Here is an 18,700-nt window from a genome sequence, read left to right as displayed (position 1 = left end):
GTTTCCCCCTTCTGTCCCTCCACGGTGAATTCTCTTTTTACTGACCCAGCTCTCAAGCGCAGCAGAGGTGACGCAGCCATACACAGACAGAACAAGGGGCCTGCCTCCCAGCCTCCTAGAGCCTCCTGGGGACTTCTCAGCCATGAAAAGGCATTGTCTTTAGTGTCCTGACTCTTATGGTTTGTGAAAACTCCAACTAAGGGCTTGCAGCTGCAGGTTCAAAGACCATGAATGAAAATACATAAGCTCCAAACGTCATGCAAGAAATGTGGTTTCACATCTGACAGTCAAAGCCTACAAGCTAAGGAATAACAAGCACACTGAGGTGAAATAGCGGGAGACACCTTTAAAATTAGAACTCCCTCCCACCCTCCCAAATAAAAAAAAAAAGTACTATTAATTAATTAAACTTAAGAAATAATGAATGCACCATTAAAATGTCATCCAAAGATGTTGACCTAAGACAAAAGTTTCAATGATACACAATACGGTCAAAAAGTTTTCAATCAGTAATATACAGTATGACAGCTACATCTTGTAAATTATACCCAATACTGCCGGCAGTCTATCCCTCTAAAGAATATTTGCCCCTTTCATCCCTTCCTAACAATCAGATAATAAAATACAGCACCTATAAATAAGCAAAAAAAAAAAAAAAAAAAAAAAAAAAAAAAAAAAAAAAAAGATATATATACCGAAATCATCTATTGTTAGTTTAAAGATATGGCAATAAGGAGTCTAAATTAGCAAAACCTGTAGAAGCCATGACTGATAAACCAGCTTATTGAAAAAGGTGGCAGTAATGCACTCTATGTGTGCACAGGTACTTAAGAAAATACACAGACGTATAAAATTGCACACGCACACACACGCACACTTTCATCCACCTCTATACTCACGCATATACACATAGACAACGGGAGGAATCAAGAGACAAGTTAGACTTTTGATTTGTACTTAGACTGCCCTAAACTGTGCATAAAAAAACCTTGTGGGAGGAGAAATGAATGAAGGGCCAATGGTCTGGTCTGGAACTGAAGAGTGTCACCATTTTGGTGAGTTTGGGCTGTCTCTACAAAGATGGGAAGAGCCCAGACTGCTGCGTTCTCTCTTCTTCAGGGAAGGAAGCTTCCCACGAATAGATAGGGTTATCAGTGCTTGTGGTGGGAAGGGGACGGGGAGAAGAGAGAGGAAGAGAGTGTGCGCATGGCTGCGCCAGCCCGGCCCAAGCCCAGGGAGCATCTTCCCCTGGGGGGCTCAGTCCGTCAGGTGCCCTGGAGAGTGGCGTGAGGTGAGGCGCCTTCTGTGCCAAGGAAAGATGAGCAGACAGTTGCCTGCACACGAGGGACTAACTGCTGTGACCTTGCGGGCCTACGGTTTCCTTCCTTTCGACGCTTGCACATGCGCAGATGTGCCAACACAGACATAGACACCATAAATAAAATAAAAGGAACCGGTACAAGCTACAGTTCTAACTTGTCTCCTAAACCTCCGAGATATGAGGTCTGATCAGCGTGCTCTGCGGTTAGAGGTTAAAAAGCAGATTATAAAATACCTAGATTCGGATCTTTCTTTTTGTCCTGATTTGGCCTAGAATGGAGTGTATTAAACAGACTCTGGCCAGCAAAAGCCCAGAGTCAGTTAAAGCTATGGATCAATGTGCACACTACATGTCAGGATTCTATTTACGTACAAGAAAACACTACGTCAGCTACCACAAAATCAGATATTTTTCCTGATGTGACTTTTCTTTTTTTTTCTTTTTTGTTAAAAAATATGTGGAGTAAATGTGTTTTATTTAATTCAAAGTTTCAAACGAGAAGATTCTTTTCTTGAAAATATTTAGGAATCCAAACTAGTGTGTTTAGAGTCGGTTTGACTGTGCAATCTCTTAGTGGCAACTGAACAGCTACAAAAACTTTCTTTTTTAATTTTTCTGAAAAATCCCCCCCTTCCTGGTTTAAGAAGATAATAGTGTATTATCGCTCTGAAGCCATTAGATGGCAGATAAAAAGCCCCCTTTTAATATGTGGGTTTGATTTTTTTTTTTTAAAGCCCACACGAAAGAGGAGGGCGCAAGGCAAAGCTGTAAAGAGTTATTCCAGAACCTGTGGAAATCACTTAGGGCAATTAAAAAAAAAAAAACAAAAAACAAAACACTTCAGGGTACAAAAAAGCTCGACTACACATTTCCGTTTTCTTCCTTGAAAACACGACATAGATTGGGCTTAATGCTCCTTTGTTTTCTATATGCACCTTGGCCTATGGCGATTTTGCCCTGTGGCCCGCAGGGCGGTAAGTGCGCAACACGTCCAGGCCTCGGGTCGGCACCGCCCTCCACCACCCGCCTGCCCCGGCCCACCACTAGCCAGTGCTGACTAGGCCTGGGGGACCTGCTAGGCGCCACGTGGGCCCGGCGAGGCCCGGCGAGGCCCGGCTGGTCAGGCCCGGAGGCCCGGCGCCCTCAGAACTCCCATTCAATGGGCTCCTCCCGGCTGGCGGCCTTCTCCAGGCGGTGGATAATGCTGTTCAAGTTGGCGGCCTTCTTCTTCCGTACTGGGTTGTCCCGGGCGCCCGCCGCCTCGGGCAGGCCGAAGAGGCTCTGCAGTGAGCTAGGCCTTCGCGCGGGCGCGGTGGCGGGCGCGCTGGTGCTTGGCAACGCAGAACTCCTCTCGGCAGGGCCCGCCCTGGCCGCCCCAGGGGCCTCGGTGGCCATGGCCGGCGCAGTGGCTGAGGTAGCGGCGTCCTCTCCGGCCGCGGGTGCGGCGAGGTTTGGCACGGGCGCCGGGGCGTTGGCGAGACCCTCGGGCGGTGGCCTAGGCCGGCCCGCGTCTTCACCGTCGTCCTGCCCTGGGGTCCCCGAGGATAGTGGCTTCGCCTTCGCCTTCTCGGCCGGCTGTGTCGCCTCCTCCCGGTCAGCCGGGGCTGCGGCCACCTCTGCTGGCCCTCCCTGAGACTTGGTGGCCACTGTGTTGCCACCTGGCTCCTCGGCTTCCGTGGCTTCCACGCCGTCACAGCTGTCGCCTTCCGAGCTGGGTGCGGCGCGGCCACTTCGGGCCGAAGGTGAGTCGCTGGCACCGGCCTGGCCCTGGCTTCCGGCTTGAATCTCCTCAATGAACAGTTCTCTGCGGATCCGAGACCTGCGGGACACAAATGAAGGGCCCGTGAGGTTCTTGTGCACAGGCCTGGCGTCACCTGTGCCCACATCACCAGCTGCGTCGCTGCCCACCTATTCCTCCCTGGTCAGGAGCCCCTCTCCCTTGTCTAGAACCTGCTTCTGAGGCGATGCCAGCTTCTCTCTACCACGTACTTAATTTTCTTGAGATAAGGTCTCCTGTATCCCAGACTGGCCTTGAACTTGCTAATCAGCCAAGAGTGACCTTGAATTTTCAGTCCCGCAGGCTCCACCCCACCCCCCGCCTCTGTGCTGGGGTTGCAAGTGTGTATACGACGACTGTCTATGTGGCGCTGGGGACAGAGGCCCAGTATTTGTTCCAGGGAGGCGCTCTACCAACTGCTACAACTCGACATCGCAGCTCTATTTTATTTTTTGAGACTGGGTCTTGTTATGTAACTCCAGACCAGGATCGTCTTGAATTTGTCATGCGGCTCACTCACACTGGCCTCAAACCTAGGACACTGTTTCAGCCTCCTGAGCAGGGATTCCATCATGTAGTTACTGACTAGCCCATTTCTTCCATCTCCATCTTATTCTGCTGCTCCATTAGCCCGCTGCTTCCCCTCTGTGTGTGCATGGTTCACTGACTAAACAAATGAAACTTCAGTGGAAAGGCAGTTATTGGATGTAGCCCAACGTGGGAATCTTGTAGTTAGGAGCCACTCAGAAGGAAGCAGGCTCAGTGGGATAGAGTCCGCAGGTCAAGTAGGAAGGAGACTACATATATGCTTTTAGTATATCAAGCAACAACAACAACAACAACAACAACACAAAAGTGAATGGGTGTTTTGCCTGCATCTGTGTGCCTGCTGCCCTTGGAGGTCAGAAGAGGGATTGGCTCTCCGGAAGCTGGAGTTACAGATAGTTGTGAGGCACTATATAAGTAAGGTGCTAGGAACCAAACCCCTGGCAGAGCAGCAAGTGCTTTTAACCGCTGAAGCATCTCTCCAAATCCACAACCTGTATGTGTATGCATGGGACACGGTCTCATTATCTGCTCTGGCTATCCTGGACCAGGCTTGACTCTAACGTGGGTCTGCCAGCCTCTGCCTCCCCAGTGCTGGGATCAAAGGCGTGCGCCACTGGGCTGGTTTTTAAACTTCAAGTTTTTGCTATAGCTTCTCCCAGCTTTAGGTGGGGACGTGCTCAGGTGGTTTGAGGCGCCGAATGCCAGGACAGCTTGCTTCCTTCACAAAGGGCCCTTAAGTAACCCAGCCCCCACCACAGTCCTCCGCTCAGCCAGCCCACTTTCTAAGTGTGTCTTCCAAACAAGCCAGCATAATATGTAAATGTCCAGCTGGAAAAGCATCTTTGGGTGAATCAGCACCAAGCCTGGTGTCCTGCAGAAAGTGGCACTCCATAAAACCCTGGGGCTGCACGCGGCTAAGATTTTGTTGTTCTTGTTACTACTACCGAATGGAAGAAATAATTGGGGGACTGAACTAAGGGCTTTTAAGCATGCTAAGCCAACACATGGCAGCTGAGCCGCGCCCCAAGCCCTGACTAATTTTAGCCAAGTGCTCCCCCTAACACTTACTGAACTTTTAAATTTTAAGATGTGGTCTTTCCAAGCTTCCCTTGAACTTAACCTGTAGACCATGCTGGCCTTAAACTTTAAGTCTTCTTGCCTCGGCTTTCTGAACAGCTGGGGTATAGGCCTGTGCTACAAGGCAAAGCTAAGGGAATGCACAGGTGGGTCCTGGGCTTGATTTAGGGGCGGGTGGGTTTGGCTCAAGGTATGAGAACCCTGGGGTAGTTAGTTACCTGGTCCATAGTTACTGGTTCCCAGTGCTGGGATTAAAGGCGTGTGCCACTATACCTAGCTTTTTTTGTTTGGTTGTTTGTTTTTAACATTTCCTTACTTTGTATGGTTTTGCCTGCATGTATGTATATATACCACATGCATGCCTGGTGCCCATGGAGGCCAAAAGAGAGTGTTAGATGCTCTGGAACTGGAGTTACAGACAGCTGTGAGCGCCATGTGGGTGCTGGGAACCAAGTGTGGCTCCTCTGGAAGAGCAGCCAGTGCTCTGAACTGCTGAGCCATCCTAGGCCCTGTCCTGAAGATTTTAAAGTTGTGAGTCAGAAAAGTGAGGTACCGATAAGCCCCAGAAATACCCATGTGTATTTCCCAGGGTAGCTTCAGGAACTTGAGACCTGGAGGGCCAGTCCTTGGAGCTGTGATGGGAAGCTGGCTATGCTCATGATCAGTTTTCCAGCCTCAGGGCAGCAAGGATGCCAGTGGGGGTGAGCATCCAGTTCTGCTCAGCCCAGTTAGGAGATGGCAGGTTAGGTGATTGGTTAAGCTAAGTCTTACAAATAGGATGCAAATATGCTGGGTCTGAAATTTGGCTTTGCCATTTGCTAGGTACACAACTCAGGTAAATAAATGTTGTCTTTTGAGTTTATTTGCTCTCAAGCTTTCTCTCTGAGATAGGACCTTACTATGTAGCCCAGGTTGGCCTGGAACTACCTATCTCAGTCTCCCAAATGCAGGGCTTATAGTTGTCTACCACCATGACAGTTTTTTTTTTTTTTTAAAAACAGTTTCGGAGTGAGAGAAGGCCAGGTGAAAGGCTGGAAGTGGCAAAGGGATAGTATAGGATCTGGCCTTATATACCAGCTTCCTTGGTGGGTGTGTGGGACTTTTCTTGGCAAGGTAGAACTACTGATCCTGAGTGTGAGTGCTGATTGGAGGACATACATTTATTTATTTACTTTTGGAGGGCAGGCTAGACTCAAATGTTCCGTTCTCCTGCTGTCCTCTGGGTACTGGGATTATAGGTATATGCACCATGCCTGGCATTACCTCCTAAATTTTAACTAATTTGCTTGTGTGCTAGTGACAGAGTGCAGGGCCTTGTGCTCAGCTCCACCACTGACCACACTGCCACAGCCCTGGATTTGATATCTAGAAAAGCTTTGTAGGGTGCAGGGGATTTAAGCAGGGCCATGTCAAACAGAGCTGCACCACTGTGCCAGATCCCCAGCTCCTCACTGGTGGATACTAGGCAAGAGCTCTACTACCAGGCCACACCCCAGACCTAGGCTATTTCTGAACGCTCTTGTTCTTGGTTTTGTTTTCATTGCTTTTTGCGTGTGTGTGTGTGTGCGTGTGTGTGTGTGTGTGTGTGTGTGTGTGTGTGTGTGTGTGTGTATGTATGTGTGTGTTGTAGACAAAGTCATATGCCATGGCATGTGTATGGAAGTCGGAGGACAACTTGTGGATTCAGTTCCCTCCTTCCACTGCGGGAGCCAGGGGTCAAGTTAGGTAGTCAGGCTTGGTGGCACGCCTTTACTAGCTGAACTAGCTTTCTTTTTAAAAAGATCCTTAAGGCTGGATATGGTGGTACAGGCTTTTAACCCCAGTACTTGGGAGGTAGAGTACTGGGTTCAAGGCTACCCTGGCCTACAGGCCAGACAAAGCAACATAGTGAGACACTGTCTAAAATGATGATGATGATACCACCAACAAGATGAACCAGCAGACCGAGGCTCTTTGCACACAGACCTGACAAATCTAGAAAGACCTAGAATCCTGTAAGGTGGTAGGAGAGAACTGAATCCTGAGAGCTGTCCTCTGACCTGCACCTCTCTCTCTCTCTCTCTCTCTCTCTCTCTCTCACACACACACACACACACACACGTAATAAAAGTCTCCTCAGTACTGAGAGGCCAGCCATGTGGGACAGGAAGCAGTCCCTTTACCTAGCTGTTCATACTGCACAACAATGCTTTGGCCTTGGGTCTGCCTTCAGGGACCGAGGGCTACACCACGCTCTGTCAGGTGGGTTCTCATGGGTCTGGGCTTTGGGGCTCTTGAGAGGCTCTACCTGTAATTATGGAACCAGTTGATGACGGTGCTGGTCTTCAGGTTGAGTTGTGTGGCAAGCTCCTCGATCGTTTTTGGTGACGGGTATGGCTTCTGCTGATAGGCTCGCTTCAGCGCTTCCTTTTCCTCTGGAGCCAGCACCACTCGAGGCTTCTTCAGCTGGTGTTGTGGCTGGGGGCTGGCGCCCTGGCTGTAGTCGATACCCACAGAGGGGGGCTCACAGGGCTGGCTGTCACTGACAGAGCTGTGTCGCCTTTTCATGTAGGCTGCAGGGAGAGAGAGAGAGAGAGAGAGAGAGAGAGAGAGAGGTGAACTCAGGGACACCTGGGAAACCAAAGCCTCAGCCCTGGAAACAGGGCAGGATGCTGAAAAACTTATAGCCTGGGTGTGGTAGGGCACACATGCAATCCAAACACTGAGGAAGGTGAGGCAGGAGGATCATGAGTTTGAGGCCAGTCTGAGCTATATACTGAGACCTAGTATCAAAATAAAACAACAAACAAACAAACCCCCAAACATTCCCAAAAGCCAAATAGCTGGGGTGTAGCTCTGTGGCAGAGTGCTTGTCTAGCATATAAGATACCTTGTGTTTGAGCCCTAAACTCAAAAACAAACAAAACAACAAACCCTTAAACCAAACAGCCCCCAAATAAAACCCTGCAGTGGAACCACTGTCTGTCCTTGGTGTATACGGAGGCCTACTCTGATGTCACGTGGGTTCCCACCTATCCCTGGCCTGACAGCTCATTGAGGGCTGCCGAAAGATCCATGTTGATGACTACACTGCTGGCAGGGACACTTGGGCACCTGGGAGGGGCACTAATGGAGATCACTAGATAGAGCTTGGAAAAGCCTGAGAGACTTTCCAGATGAAAGGATATTTCAAGATCATCTTGAAGGATGATGTTGGATTAACTAGAAAACACAGGTTAGGGAACCGAAGGCAACAGGAGGCTGTTTAGAAAATGGAAACCCAAGACAAGGTGGTGGTGAGTGCTTGTGATCCTAGCATTTGAGAGGTGGAGGCAGGAGGTCAGGGGTTGAAGGTAATCTTTGGCTACATAGATAGTTACAGGCCAGCCTGGACATATGAGACCTTGTGAAGAGAAAGAGAGTGCATAGAATAGAGAAGAAAGGAAGGAAGGGAAGAAGAGGAAGAAGAGAATGGTAATGGAAGTCAAAGGCTGAGACAGAGTTACATCAAAATAGAACCTTGGCAGACTCCAGCACAGCATTACAGGACAGTTCCAGAGAGAAGCTAAGAAGGGCCCAGGGACATATAACAGCCAGGGGCCAATGGTGTCACAGAAAGGGCTGTCCCCTTGAGGGGACAGAGCAGCCAACAGCATCTAGCACCAGAGAGAGGGATGTTAGGAAGGGCCAGGCTGGACTCTGGACTTGGTAATATGGGGAAAACTAAGGCCCTGGAGAATGGGAGTGGATCCACCGTGCTGGGCAGCACAGGATGAAGGGACAAAGCAGGGGTGGCCAGTGAAGTGTGTGCCAGGAACCTGAACTGAAAAAAAGCAGTGGCTCCAGGAGACTGAAGCAGGAGGATTATCATTTTAGGATTGTGCTGAGCTACACAGTAAACCCCAGTCTTAAAAACAAGGAAGGAGGCATGGAAGGGAGGGAGGGAGAAGAGGAAGGGGAGGAAGGGGAAGAAAGAAAGGAAGAAATGGAAAGAAAAGCAAGACAAGGGGAGGTCCAGGGCTAGGAGTGGCTTTTTAGTGATGACGTGAGTGTGGCTCTGTGGTAGAGAATGAGCTTACTACACACTGGCCCTGGGTTCAGTCCCAACCATTCTCCACAAAGATAAAGAACAAGCTCTAAGATGAGCAGAGAGACTATGAAGAAAGCATTGGGGAGGAACCTAGGTGGCTAGACTGACTGAGGCAGGATCCTGAGCCAGGAGGAAGGGACAGAGGGAACAGAGATGGGACTGTAGGATAAGCTGTCTGTCTATCTGTAGGAAGCAGAGACTGGGGAGGTGGGTGATGGAAAACAAGTATTAAGATTACAGAGCCATCATGGGGCATGAACTGGGGACCCTGCAGAAGTTAAAGGCACTAGTCTGTTAGAGATGGTCCGGGTACCTAGCATCCCAGGGGAACCGACAGAGGAGTGGCTGGGACACAGTACTAGCAGGGCTGGAGGAGTAGGAGAGAACAGCACTATGGCCAGAAAGGAAGAAAGGGATGCCAAAAATCCAGGGGTGATCCTAGCTAAGTGGAGCAGAGAAAGGTGGCAGGATATAGGATGGCCGGGGAATCAGGAGTCTGAGTTTAGGATCTGGAAGGTGGGAGAATTTGGGTTGGATGAGGTTAGGAAATAGCCTCTTCCCCTTTCTCCATCCTGAGATCAAAGAACTTGATAGCCAGGTGCTGGACTGACCAGGATGGTCTTCCATGTGGTCACTTCCTGGCTGAGGCACAGCAAGGGATGGAAGAAGGCCATTGGCTTGAGAAAATGTAGTGATTGACAGATGATGGAGATGTTTTCACTCATCGAGGCAGGGTGGGGAGGGGTTGTGAGGATGAGATCTTGCTCAGGGTTGGCATATGGGCGAATGAGTGAAGGACAGTGGTGGAACTGAGGCTCTGGAGACTGTGTGGCCTCTCTGTTGTGTGTATCTGTTATGGCCAATAATGTCTGGAGTCAACAAACCACTGAGATTGCTTTAGCAAGGAACTGCCACACCTCTCTCCCCCTCTGTGTGTGTATAGGACATGTACTCATGTGTGTAGAATGCCCCAGAAGACCACTTCCAGTGATGTTGCTCCCTTTTTGTTTTAATGATGTGTATGTGTGTGAGGCAGGGCAGGACAGTATGTGCAGTAAAAGAGATGTTAGAATCTGTGGGTCTTGGGTTACAGGCGTAAGTCATGAGGGTGCTGGGAACTGAATGAAGTCCTTTTCAAGGGCAGCAAGTGCTCTCAAGCACCGAGCTGCTTCAGCCCTTCCTTCCTTTTGTTTTTCAGGCAGGGTCTCTCACTGGTCTGGCCCTCATCTAATAGGTTAAACGGCTTGCCAGGGAGCTCCTGGGACCCACCTGTCTTTCTATCTCCTCTCTGCTGGAATTACAGGTACATGCCTGGTCATTTTTTATTTAAAAAAATTAAATATTTTTTCAGACAACTTTGTATGTAGCTCTGGTTGTCCTGAAATTTACTATGCTGTTCTGTAGACCAGGCTGGCCTTGAACTATAGTGATCTACCTGCTTTTGCCTCCCTGTAGGGATTAAAGGTATGTGTGCTAACACACCCCACTATTTTGTTTGTTTTAGGTATGTTCCGGGCTGAAACTCATGTCCTCTTGCTTGCAAGGACTGAGCCCTCTCCCATTTTCTCAATATCTAATAGCCCTGGTTAGCGGGGAACTAACTATGTAGCCCAGGGGGGCCTGCAACTCATGGTCCTCAGCTTATGGATTCTGGGATTACAGGGTGCCATTATACTTGGCATTGTTCTAAAGGAATACAAGTGAATGATTCCCACTTACTGCATAACTACCTGACTACTTCCATTCTTCCTAACCCTTGCCCTCTGGAGAGGTTGGTACTTTCATCATCTCTGGTTATAAGGAGAGGGCTTTGTGCTGGGCAGTTTTATTACTGAGGACACTGTTGAGATGTACTGCTGGAGGTGTGGCCCAGTGGAGGGGTGCATTCCCAGCACTGCATAAACCAGATGTGGTGGTAGGTTCCCAAAGGCAGGACCACCATGAATTCCAGGACAGCCTGGGCTACATATTGCAGATAGAGAATAGATGATCGGGAGCTTAAGGTCATGCTTGGCCACAAGAGACTGTCATATGTATGAGAGAGAGAGAGAGAGAGAGAGAGAGAGAGAGAGAGAGAGAGAGAGAGAGAGAGAGAGAGAGATGGAAATAGCAAAGAAAGGGAGGCCATAGAGTAAGGCAACCTCTAGATCAGTGGTCTCAACCTGTGGGTCATGACTCCTCCTTTGGGGATTGAAGGACCCTTTCACAGGGGTCACCTAAGACAATCAAAACCATAGAGATTTGCATTACGATTCATAACAGTAGCAAAATCACAGTTATGAAGTAGCAATGAAATAATTTTATGGTTGGGGGTCACCATGACATGAGGAACTGTATTAAAGGGCGGTAGCATTAGGAAGGCTGAGAACCGCTGCTCTAGATGCTTAGGAAGTGACAGTTATCACAGATACCGAGGGGAGAACCAGGCAGTGGCTCCTGCTATGTCATTGACAGGTCAGGTGCCCAGTTGCTTGAGAAAACTAGTAGCCCTAGTGAATGGCTCAGCAGCCATTCTGGGGAGCCAGGGTGCCCCAACTCCATTGAGACAATAACACTTTTGTGACACAAGATGGCACCAGAGCCCATGTGGAAGGAAGCTGGAGGTCTGGAAAGCCTGCAACATCTAATTTGGGATGGGGAAAGGGAAGAGATGAACAAACCTCTCTGTTGACACCTGAGGGGACAGGGGAATGAATGCTTTGGAGGTGGCCTGGTGTCACACCTGGGGTGGCTGGTCTTGGCTTTGACTGGAAGTGGGGCACTTTAATATTATCTTGTAAGTACTGGGGACTGTTGAAACTCAGCAGCAGTTTTTACTAGCTTTTTTTGCTTGTCAACTTCTTGTCTTTCAGCTAGGGTCTCACTGAAGTTGCTCCGTCTGGTCTACTCATTCTGTATGTAGCCCAGGCAGGCTATGTATCCTGCTTCCTTCTCTCTAAGAGTTCCTGAGACTTACTACTAGGTAGCCAAAGATGACCTTGAACTCCTGATCTTTCTGCCTCCATGCCCAGTGCTGCCACTGAAGAGGTTAAAACCCACATCTTTGGTTTAAGTGATGCTGGGGATGGAGCCCAGGGCAGTGTGCATGCTAAGAACAGCTGGGTTATAGCCTTCCCTGCTGCCTCAGTCTTCCAAGTGATGGCTCTAAAGGACCACACATCATCATTATCATCATCACCATCAATTAGGTTCTTCTTATCATTCTTTGTATTTTTGCTTGAAATTTAACACAATTTAAAATTTAAAAACCTGGGAAGTCACTAGGCTTTTGGAGTGTATGTGGTGTTTCCTGGAACTGCCCTGGAGGCTATGGGGCTGGGTCATACCTTAGGATGGGCCGGAGCCAGCTGAGGTGGCCCTTGATGGTGGAGAGCTACTGTTTAGGCACACTGCTGATGGGCAGGGACACCCTGAGGTCCCAGTGTGGCAGACCATGGTACCAATGACCACAGCTCTTCCTCCCTAGTCCCCAGGATCAGGGATGGAACCCAGGGCTTTATACATGCCAGAGGAGCACTCTGCCATCCAGGCTAGAGCCCCAGCCTCTTTTGTACAAGTTTGTGCTAGCATTCCTGGTTCAAAATACACTTAAAAATTTTTTTTCCCCTAGCCCTGGGGGTTTAATGTAAGTCTCATGCATGCCAAGCAAGCACTCCATGAACTAGCTACAATCCCAGCCTATCAGTGTAAATATTTTGAGCTTTTCACCATCGTCACGGGCCTTTAGCGTGAGGTACATGTACAGCAGATGATGTAGTCAACGAGCTAAAAGGCAGCCAGCAAATAAGCTATTACCACAGACTGCAATGCACCCAAGGGCCACAGGTCTTTATTCAGACTCTTGGTCCCAAAGAGGGATAAGTCTTCCTTGTCCTCTTAGCTACTCACTGGCTGATACTCATCTAAACTATGGTCTCTACCTCGCAGAACAGGGGCCAGTGACCCACGGCCCCCATCTCTGTGGGGAAACTTCCAGAAAGGGCATATGTGTCAATGGTGTGGTGCCTGGGTGGCAGAAGGCGGGAAGGTACCTTTCTTCTCCATCCGCTTCATGTCCATCAGCTTCTCCACATTGTTGGGGTCGTTCAGCCACAGCTGCATGCGGACAAAGGGCTCCCGTCCTTTCAGACTGAGCTTATGCCAGGGCTTTGGGCGGGCAAGGAGGTCGGAGACAGAGCCCTGGGTAAGGCCCAGGATGGTCTCCCCAAATAAGCGCTGACCTGGAAAGCAGATGTGAGAGATGGTCACTAACACAGTGGCAAGCAGGTAACACGAACCTGAACTTAGACACATGGTTTGAAGGCCCATAGTCTGGACAGTGGAGGCCTGGCCTCCAGCAACACTTTATTTTTACAGGGCTGGTGGTAGGTCTAAGGCTCTGTGTATGTGAAGTGAGTAGCTGTTACTGAGTCACGCCCCCTGCTTCTTGTGGATTCTGGGCAGGTACTGCACCCTGGAGCTACAGCCTCAGTACTGAACCATTCCTTCCACTTGTGTTCTAACAGGCTCATTAGCAAGGAAGTTAGAATACTCTTGCATTCTACATGTATGTGACACATGACTATGCTTTTAGGAAAGCCTCCAGTAGCAGGTCTGGTGATACACTCTTACAGTTCTAGCTCTCAGGAGGCTGTGGCAAGAGGATCAGCAGTTTTAGGGCAGCTGGGCTACATATCAATAGCTTCAGGAAAAAGAAAAGCTCCCAGGAGCCAGGTGAACTGAGGATGGACACCTGCAGTATCTGGTAGAGGCTGTGAAATCCCTAAAACACAGGCCCAGAAAATGGAGAGGCAGTTGCTGAACTCTCAGGCAACTTCTGACCAGAGGCCAAGTGGGTGTCCTTTGTGATTAGCAAGGAGGAGGGCCTTGCTGAGAGACCAGGCACTTGACCCCTGGGCAGGAGGGAGAAGCCTGGGAGCTTCTGATGTGAGAGGCTCACTGGCTTCTACAGTCTAAGCTGCTTTTGCTGAGTGTGGCTCAGAGAAGATCAAATCTTCACTGCTTTCCTCTCTTCTAAGCTGGGCGAGCAGCCTGCCTTGGGTGATCACAGGGCAGGTGGCCGTGAAGACCACGAGAGTGTCCAAGCCTGCACTGTGTGTCACTGTGTTAAAAGAAGGGCGTGAAGGCTGGGACAGATGGCTCATCATTAAAGCCCTTACTGTGCAAGCACGAGACCAGAGTAGAATCCCAGCACTCACAGAAGGAGCTGGGCACAGAGCTCCTGGACTCCGGAGGGGGAGGCAGGGCGATCCTGCACTTGATGGCCAGCCAGGCTAGCCCTAACAGTATGTTCCAGGTTCACTGGGAGGTCCTGTCCCAAAAAACTAAGGTAGAAAGTGTTTGAGCAAGACAGTCCATATTGACCTCTGATCTCCATATATATACACCCAGAGGTACACACATGCATACAAAAAGAGTTTGTTTCCTTATGAAAGCCATTCCTCTGTGAGGGGAGAGAGCTGCCATTCTTTTTTTTTTTTTTTTTTTTTTTTCGTTTTTCGAGACAGGGTTTCTCTGTGATAGCCTTGGCTGTCCTGGACTCACTTTGTAGACCAGGCTGGCCTCGAACTCACAGAGATCTGCCTCTGCCTCCCGAGTGCTGGGATTAAAGGTGTGCGCCACCACCACCCTGCCATTCTTAAAGCTACACATCAGAATCTATTATGACCCACATGGACTGATGGGAAAGGCTTGAGTGAACAGAAACTACTAGGTGGAAGTGGAGCTTGGGACCGGAAAGGCCACTGTTTGGTCTAACACAGCATCTGGAACATAGGATGCTGGGAAGAACTGCAGCTAGAGAACATGGAGGCTGGCTTACGCTATCCGTGGTAACGTCCTCACCTGTGAACTGAGAACACTACAGAACACCCAGAGAAAATGATGTAGCACTGTATACTATAAACATGGTTGAGCATGTAGCCAAATTTAGGTGTTTTTGTTGTTGTTTTGTTTTTTAAACTTAAATATACTAGATCAAAGGTATAGCTCAGCAGTAGAGCACTTGCCTCGAATCCCAAAGTGAGGAGCTGGGAGTGGGGCGCAGTGGTACAGTGTTTGAACCTGCCAGGCCACAAGGTTAAGTTGGGAGAGCACCTAAATCTTGACCAGGCAGAGGTCGTCTCTGCTGCCCGATGCAGCTTGAAGCTGGCCAATCCGTGTCTCCAGCTACATCAAGGAGCCTGTGAGAAGGCAGATCACTCCCCACAAACCTTAGGGCCAGTTAGAGCCACTAAGGAACCTGCTTCTCACTGCTAAGCCCAGGTGGTGGGCTCCAGGCTTTCCTGGAAGTCTCTCAGGTTGATAACCGGTCCTCCTCAGCACTGGGAAGTTCTGCAGGCCAGCAGGGTACTGCTCTTGCTGTATGGAACCCATGCCAGCCAACTCTCCAGTGAGGATGGAAGCTGGTTAGTGATGCCAAGGAGGAGGGAGGCTCCAGTGTTTGTCATTTACAAACTGTGATCTTACAACTTGGCAGTTTGAAAGGAGGTTTTTCTTCGCTATTCTCAACATTTACACGGAAGGATGCTTTCTATCTAGGAGTGGGTAGCAGGAGCGATCGGCCTGCTTCCTTGGACTCGTGACAAGTCTGAGAAGAAGGGGATGACTCAAGTGTAGGAATCCTTCCACATTTCAATAACCGATGAACATATGGGCTTTGGGCTGTTCTCAAATCAGCAGCTAAATTTTCATCTTTTTATGAATGAACGATTACAATTGTTCTCAGTGGATGTTCCTTTTCCTTGTGTTCTGTTTTGGACAATACATTGCACAAATGGGATGTGGGGAACTCAAGATGACGGCTGGGCCTGACTCCAGACTCTAAGTCACTGGCAGACTTCATTGAAACTCAGTAGCAATGTGTATATGTGTGTGCGCGCGCGCGAGTGCGCGTGCATGTGCATGTATGCCAGAGGATAATTTATAAAAGTAGGTTTTCTCTTTCCACTCCGTGGGTTTTAGGGATTGAACTTAGAGCATCAGGTTTGGCAGCAAGTGCCTTTACTCACCAAGCGATTTTTCTGGCTTTCACCCTGTATTATTATTATTATTATTATTTTTGTTTTATTTTAGGTTTCTCGAGACAGAGTTTCTCTTGTGGTCCTGGCTGTCCTGGACTGGCCTCAAACTCACAGCAATCCACCTGCCTCTGCCCGCCAAGTGCTGGGATTAAAGGCGCGCACCACCATGCCCTACTATGCTTAATATTTTTTTTTTTTTAACTTGCGTTTTAGGGATTGAACTCAGTGCTGCATGACAAGCACTTTATAGCCTGAGCTCGCACTCCAAGCTCAACAGCAATGTTCCTCTTGTCTCGTTCCTCCTGGGAAAGGTGTGGCATGCGGGTCCCTCCTGAAGGCGCTGTATGGCTCCCGCCTCTCTGTGGGGTTGTCCTAGTATTGCTCCTTTCATTGACATTTTGCCTGGGACTCCTGGGGACACGTGACCTGCAGGGAAGTCATGCCTTTTCTTGCCATGCCTGCCCAGGCGGGCTCGACTGATCAATTCAGCTCTGAGGAAGCACGGTGGCTATGGCATAAGAAGGGCAAGATACCTAATGTTCTAAGGGCCACAGCAGCTCCCATCCAGCAGTGACAGGAAGCCTCATAAAGCCACTTCAGGCAGAGCCCAGGTTAGCCACAACATGTACACAGCATATGGCCTGGGGTCGACACCAGGAGAGGATGACCAACTCAGTACTGCAAAGCAGCAGAAGGAACGGCAGCAGCATTAGATGGCTTCAAGCTGCCAGGCAGGGGCCTTGGTGAGAGTCATCAGCCTGTGAGAGGCAGGATCAAGCCAGCATTGCCAAGGGGTTGGCTCACAGTGCACATATACCTTGCCCCACAGCAGGCATAGTGAAGGAACATGGAGTGGGCCTTGATTTTGATGTCCCTAAAAGAACTTCAGGATTCAGCTGATCTCTCTGCTACTCACCATGAAACTGGGCTCTGCTGGGCATGTCCTAATGCAGGAGGCCTCTCTCTGTGGGCCACCTCATCTGCTCTGGCTTATAGGCTATCTTCTAAGAGATGTTGGGAGGGGCTGGGATTGACTCCTGTATTTCAGTGAGCAGGCTAGTATTCAAACTAAGATATTTCTTTTTCTTTTCTTTCTTTCTTTCTTTCTTTCTTTCTTTCTTTCTTTCTTTCTTTCTTGCTGGTGTTGGAACTCAGGGTCTCAAGTATTCATGACAGGTGTTCTACCACTGAGCCACACCCCAGCCCCTCACTGGGGGATTCTAGGCAGGTGCTCTACCACTGAGCCACACCCCAGCCCCTCACTGGGGGATTCTAGGCAGGTGCTCTACCTCTGAGGCATGCCCCAAGGACCAGGTTCTTTAAGTATACTGTTAGCATTCAGGTATGCCCAACCTGTAATTCAGGACAGTTATTTATGTAGTCCAGTACAAAATCAAATTTAAAACATGAGGTTTCTGTTTTTAATCTTTTATGAACTTTGTGTATGACAGCTTTCTGTGGCAATGTAAAAAACTTGGATGCAGGGAGATTTTAGAGCCTTTGGCTGGCTCAGCCTGCAGCCCCCTCCCTTACCCTTCCAAGGCTTCAAACAGTAACCAGTTGGATGGCTGGTGACCCGGCAATGGGGACCTACCGAGGTTGTTGTCGGTCAGCACCTCTTTGACCCTCTTGGTTATGCCGTAGGTGTCCAGCTCAGGAGACATGGCTACTAATTCTTGGATGCTGAGGGCTGAATGTCCAGAGAGAGGCAGCGGTGTTGTGGGTTGGGAGTCTGAGGCGGGTGGGTCGCTGGGTTCTGGTGGTTTGCCTTCTTTACTGGTCTCAATGGTGGGACAGGGCTGCTGGACCAGCTCGGTGAGACTCTTCACAGATTCGCTGGAACTCATTGGGGACTCAGGGGCAGGGCTGCAGCTGGCAGAGGTCTTTGGAGTGCTTTCTAGAATTAAACACAGCAAGAATGGCCGCTGAAAATAGTCATCTTTCACCATGTACACTGATTTGTTTCCTTAGGAAATGATAATTAAACCTCCTGTTCCAGAAGGTTACTGTGTGGTAGTCCTCAGGACTGTCTGTGTTATTTCATAGTTTTTTCATTAAGTGTAACCGCTAATTTTCTGCATTAAAGGAACAAAAATAACACCAACAAAGACAAAAAAAAAATCAACTAAAGGTTCAAATAAAAGGTTTCTAAAGACTTAATATCAGGGCATTTTGCTAAAAAAAAAAAAAGTGTCATTATGATGGCTATGATTTGTTCTAATCAAATCCCATGATTCTGGTAATTCAGAGAGACTGGGGGTTGAGTCTAATATATGTGATTATTTCTTCTATATTTTCCAGAACAAAAAGTATGGACAGGAGGTGGAGAGATAGCTCAGTAGGTGAAGTGTTTGCCTTGCAAGCATGGGGATCTGAGTTCTACCCTTAGAACCCATGTAACAAAGCCAGGCACTGTAGTGCATGCTTGCAATCCCAGCACTGGGAGGCAGAGACAGGCTAACCACTGGGCTCACTGGCCGGCCAGCTTTGCATACTCGGCGAGCTCTATGCTAGTGAGACTGTCTCAACAACAAGGTGGGTGGTGCCTGCAGAGTGAGAACCAAAGGTGTCCTCTGGCTTCTACCTGCATATACAAGGATGGACAGATCATTTTAGGTGAATTGCCGATGAGGCTAGAGGCCGTATGGTTACAAAGACTCTTGAACCCAGTGCTCAGCTGTTGGTCTCTCTTGTGGTTCAGGGAGACAAGTCTTAGGATCAGATTGCTTTTGTGTGAGACTGCCAGAGGTGCTGAGACTAGAGGAAGAAGGGTACCAAAGAAAGGTAGCATGTCTGCTCTGCACGAACCCCAGGCACTGCTTGTTTTAGAAAACCAAGCTCTTTCTCATCTAGACCATATGTGAATGACAGAAGAAGGGGACTGG

At 49.0% G+C, this 18,700-nt stretch overlaps 1 protein-coding gene across 8 annotated transcripts in view; it reads right to left on the bottom strand.

Annotated features, from left to right (window-relative positions):
- The window catches only part of Cux1 (cut like homeobox 1), a 331,747-nt gene that overhangs the window by 25,026 nt on the left and 288,021 nt on the right, over window positions 1–18,700 (bottom strand). For 4 of the 8 annotated variants that reach the window (XM_051161265.1, XM_051161266.1, XM_051161262.1 and 1 more), the window contains exons 21-24: window positions 17,410–17,712; window positions 12,825–13,013; window positions 7,012–7,276; window positions 660–3,140 (exon numbers count right to left, since the gene is read on the bottom strand). The exons of the other annotated variants lie outside the window; for them this stretch is intronic. In XM_051161265.1, coding sequence (XP_051017222.1) covers window positions 2,465–3,140; window positions 7,012–7,276; window positions 12,825–13,013; window positions 17,410–17,712 — 1,433 coding nt within the window. In that variant the 3' untranslated portion in view covers window positions 660–2,464. Of the gene's footprint in view, window positions 1–659; window positions 3,141–7,011; window positions 7,277–12,824; window positions 13,014–17,409; window positions 17,713–18,700 lie in introns of those variants that run through there. 8 annotated transcript variants of the gene reach the window in all.

The sequence above is a fragment of the Acomys russatus genome, chromosome 19, assembly GCF_903995435.1.
Source record: "Acomys russatus chromosome 19, mAcoRus1.1, whole genome shotgun sequence".
In the NCBI taxonomy this organism is placed as follows: domain Eukaryota; kingdom Metazoa; phylum Chordata; class Mammalia; order Rodentia; family Muridae; genus Acomys; species Acomys russatus.
Note: the sequence above shows the minus strand (reverse complement) of the source record. Positions and strands in the feature narration are given on the sequence as shown.